Genomic DNA, 4,690 nt, shown 5'->3' with positions numbered 1-4,690 from the left:
CCCTGGCACTTAGCAGCCTCCCTCCTTGGAGCACCCCTTTGCACCCGTCTGAGATGACCACCAGCCAAACCCTGCCGTGTGAGGAGACTGGCGTTTGGGGCTGACCCTCTCACCTGTCCTCCCTTTTAGCAGCCACGGTTCCTGCCCATCTCTCGTGATAAACATCTCCGGTTGGGGGGAGTGCGCCCAGTCTGACGGCCCCACGGGCTGCCAGACCCACAGCTGAACCCCGGGACCAAGCTGTGACTTCACCCACTGCCCAGCACCTCAGGTTGGCCGAGGGCCAACCCACGGGTGGGCATCGCTGTGGGTGACCCTCCGGGCTGCCCTGCCGCCATGGTCCTGCTGCGAGCTCCGACTCCTGAGGTCTCCAGCCGCTCCGGAGAGCATCCCAGCCCCAGAATGCCCCGGCACCCTGCCTGCTGCCCCACGGGGCCGTGCTCCCTGCCCTTCCTGAACCAAACCTTGCCATGAAGGAGGCAGAATCTGCTGGCTGGTGACCAGCGCTGCTTCGTCCCTGGTGCTGCTGGGTTCTGCCCAGCCTGCTGCCAGCACTGGGTCCCACAAAGCCAGTCCTGGCTGCTGCACGTTGGCAGGATCAAGTAGGGTGATCAGCATAACCTTCTGCCCCCGCCCCAATTCACAAGGTCCTTGGCCAGGGAGGAGTTCTTTCTCGTCTCTTCTTTCTTGTGGCCATCCAGAGGTGCTTGCAGCTGCATCAGCGTTTCCTGTGCACTTCTGCTGAGGATCCTGGAGCTTCCTCAGGACTTACTGTTGGCTCCTTGTGTTACAAAACCTTTATGGACCTTCTGGGAGGGATAAGGAAGGGTGCCACTTTGCTGCTCCTTGCACCTAAACTTTGGGAAAGGTGGGGAGATGGACTTCTGGCTCTCACCACGGGTATCAAGAGCTTATAATTCCATTATCCCTCACTGTGACTGCTGCCTCTGAAATGCAGCGCTGAAAGCACCCTAGGTGCACAGAACCAGGACCTGCTGCGACCCGTGCAACTTCCCCGGACGGGAATCGCTGCCGTGCTCCTGAACGCAAAATGGCTGGCTCCACCGGCTTCCTGCCAGCTGACTCACAGCGGGGCACCCATGGCTCTGGAAATCCGGTTTGGTTTGGATGCTCCTCTGCCTCGGTTGTGCCTGATGACGCATCCAAGTCCTTGGCAACAGCAGGGCTGAGGCAGTGAATATTTTGGTTCTTGTCGAGAAGGCTGCAGCCTCTGGCATGCCTTACCTGGAGGGAGCGAGGCTGCAGAGCCCACCTCAGCCTCGCGTCCCCTGAGGGACATGAGGCTGCCCTTGAAGCCCTGAGCTAGGGGACCTTCCCGCCTCAGCCCTTCAGTTCCGTTAAGAAGTGCAGCTAACGCTTCCTCCTCCTCCAGAGCTAATTTAGGGAAGCTGAGCCTCGGAGCATGGCAACCGTTCGCTGTTGCAAGTCCCTCCCCTTGACGGGCACCCATCCTCAGTGCCCTCACCTCCTCAGCTCCCAGTGCCTGGGTGATGCTCTGACATCTCAGCCTGCATCCCTGTTGTTGGAATAGCAACGGGGGATGTGGCAGCTGCCGCAGAGCTCCAGCCCTTAAACCAAGTGGGTGTTCAGGCAATGGAGAAGGTGCTCACTGAGTGCTTCCAGGGCTGTGGGTGGGGACAATGCAGGGAATGTGCTGGCCTGGTGTCTCTGGCTCCAGCAGATGGCTCTCCATCTCGCTGGGCCCCTGAGGTGGGCAGTGCAGTGATGGGAGGCAGAGCACTGGATTTGGGAGAGGGCAGCCAGCTGGGATGGACACAAGGCACCCAGACTATAAGGCAGTGTGGATGGACTGCAGAAGCTGACGAGGGCCTGGGGTGTCCTGCCTGGGCTGTGCACCTCACCACCTGCAGTGATTGCATTTGCTGTCCCAGCTGGGATCTAACCCTGCCTCCCCCTCCCCAGCGTGAGTGCATCTCCGTCCATGTCGGCCAAGCCGGCGTCCAGATGGGCAACACCTGCTGGGAGCTGTACTGCCTGGAGCACGGCATCCAGCCCGATGGGCAGATGCCCAGCGACAAAACCATCGGTGGAGGGGACGACTCCTTCACCACCTTCTTCTGCGAGACCGGGGCTGGCAAGCACGTCCCACGGGCCATCTTTGTGGACCTGGAGCCCACAGTGATTGGTGAGTGCACCTTAGTTGTGCTGTGATGGCAGTCTCTGTCTCTGGGAACAACCAACTGCGGGACAGTCCCTAGGGTGGCTCCTGCCACTTTTCCCCATGGCTAGGTAGAAAATCTGTGACATTGTGCTAATATCTCCTAGATGAGGTTCGGGGAGGAGTCTACCGACAGCTCTTCCACCCTGAACAGATGATCACCGGCAAGGAGGATGCTGCCAACAATTATGCCCGTGGACACTACACCATCGGCAAAGAGATCATCGACCAAGTGCTGGACAGGATCCGGAAGCTGGTAAGTGACCACACAGGGGGCACGTGTCCCCCTGTGCTGGGATCCAGCACCCTGATGGGGGTGGGAACATGGGATGAGCCCTGCAGTGCCCTGGGAGGCACCTGTGGCTGCCCAAGCAAAACTCTGAAACTTCCCTCCAGCAAAGTCAGTGCTTGGAGAAATCTCACTTGTTCCTCTCCACAGGCTGACCAGTGCACAGGACTCCAGGGCTTCCTCGTGTTTCACAGCTTTGGAGGAGGAACTGGGTCTGGCTTCACCTCCCTGTTGATGGAACGACTCTCCGTTGACTACGGCAAGAAGTCCAAGCTGGAGTTCTCCATCTACCCCGCGCCACAGGTCTCCACTGCTGTGGTGGAGCCCTACAACTCCATCCTCACCACACACAGCACCTTGGAGCATTCGGACTGTGCTTTTATGGTGGACAATGAGGCCATCTATGACATCTGCCGCAGGAACCTGGATATTGAGCGCCCGACCTACACCAATTTGAACAGACTCATCAGCCAGGTTGTCTCATCCATCACAGCATCATTGAGGTTTGACGGGGCCTTGAACGTCGACCTGACCGAGTTCCAGACCAACCTGGTGCCCTACCCTCGCATCCACTTCCCCCTGGCCACCTACGCTCCTGTGGTTTCGGCTGAGAGAGCTTATCATGAGCAGCTGTCAGTGGCTGAGATCACCAACTCCTGCTTTGAGCCGGCCAACCAGATGGTGAAGTGTGACCCTCGCCATGGCAAGTACATGGCCTGTTGCCTGCTGTACCGCGGGGACGTGGTGCCCAAGGATGTCAACGCCGCCATTGCCACCATCAAGACCAAGCGCAGCATCCAGTTTGTGGACTGGTGCCCCACGGGCTTCAAGGTGGGCATCAACTACCAGCCACCCACGGTGGTGCCGGGGGGAGACCTGGCCAAGGTGCAGCGCGCCGTCTGCATGCTGAGCAACACCACGGCCATCGCCGAGGCCTGGGCTCGCCTGGACCACAAGTTTGACCTGATGTACGCCAAGCGAGCCTTCGTGCACTGGTACGTGGGCGAGGGCATGGAGGAAGGGGAGTTCTCCGAGGCACGGGAAGACATGGCTGCTCTGGAGAAGGATTACGAGGAGGTGGGCCTGGACTCCTACGAGGATGAAGAGGAAGGCGAGGAGTAGAGAAGCCCCTGTCAAAAAAGACCATGCTCCTTCCCCGTGTTACCCGCAGAAACCCTTTGCAATAAACCATTTCAGAGCCTCCGTGTCTCCCACTAACCCCCCCCAGCTGTATTGGTTTCTAGCCAGGTCAGGTGTGTGGTGAGTGCTTCAGCTCTGCTGCTGGTGCTGCTATGCTTCATCCCAGCACATGTGGACATGGGGTCCACCATCTGGGAGCACCTCTGCCCACTCCCTGCATGTCCCTCCTGGTGCTCTGCCATCCCTCTGGGGCACATGGCCCCACACTGCCTGCCCCAGCTCACATTCTCCGTCGGCTGCGTTCTGAGCCCTCTCCCTGCCCTGCTCAGCAGTCAGGAGTCCAAACATCAGCTCTTGGCTCCAGCTGCAAGCGGGAGATTTCTGTTACCCATTATCCAGCACGCCGGGTCCAGAGATTAATTTTCCCTGCTTAACACTAATGCTCCAGCTATATTGACCCACGGGGGCTGTCCTCCCCTGCCCTCCTCCTCCCGGCATGCACCCCTGTCAGCTGGAGGGGAAAGTGTGAGCCAGAACTGGGCTGCACCGATTGCTGGAGCGCGGCCAGGCGCTGGTCCCACTGCGCAGGGCACCTGGCGTGGCTCCCCGTGCCCGTGACCAGAGCCCTGCGCTCAGATTGAGCGGTGCCTGCTGCTACGCCAGGGCAGGAGTCGCTGCCCCTCACGCTGGGCACACTGCTCTGGTCCCGCCGCAGAGATGCTTTCACCCCGTGCCTTTCAGAGAGACCCGACTCTGCTGCCAGAAGCGTGTAGGAGTTGGAACTCCGTGCTGTGCCTTTTTTTCTTAAATATTATAGTGCATCTCTGATCGGGACCCCGCTGCAGAGGCACACAGCAGATTCTCCTGGCGTGATCCTGGGTAACAAAGCCCCTATCCCCATGGGCAGGGACAGCTGTGCAAGCCCATGCCCTGGCGGCAAGGACAGAGCCCTCTCCCTGCTACACGAAGCCTGCAGAGCTGGGGTGCTGGGCTCTGTTTTTCCCTTAGCCAGCAGCCAGGCTGGTGGCCCACGTGTCCGCGGTAGCCGCACCAGCCCTTCA

The 4,690-nt window shown here is 59.8% G+C and overlaps 1 protein-coding gene across 1 annotated transcript; it reads left to right on the top strand.

Moving 5' to 3' along the window:
• Positions 1-1,364: 1,364 nt before the first annotated feature.
• LOC104285419 (tubulin alpha-5 chain-like) lies at positions 1,365-3,787 on the top strand. The gene is made up of 4 exons (XM_009883876.1): positions 1,365-1,394; positions 1,945-2,167; positions 2,308-2,456; positions 2,640-3,787. Exons 2-4 carry the CDS (start codon positions 1,987-1,989, stop codon positions 3,609-3,611), a joined length of 1,302 nt encoding a protein of 433 aa, XP_009882178.1. The 5' UTR covers positions 1,365-1,394; positions 1,945-1,986; the 3' UTR covers positions 3,612-3,787.
• Positions 3,788-4,690: the final 903 nt, after the last annotated feature.

The sequence above is a fragment of the Charadrius vociferus genome, unplaced genomic scaffold (genome assembly GCF_000708025.1).
Source record: "Charadrius vociferus isolate BGI_N301 unplaced genomic scaffold, ASM70802v2 scaffold1020, whole genome shotgun sequence".
NCBI lineage: Eukaryota > Metazoa > Chordata > Aves > Charadriiformes > Charadriidae > Charadrius > Charadrius vociferus.
Note: the sequence above shows the minus strand (reverse complement) of the source record. Positions and strands in the feature narration are given on the sequence as shown.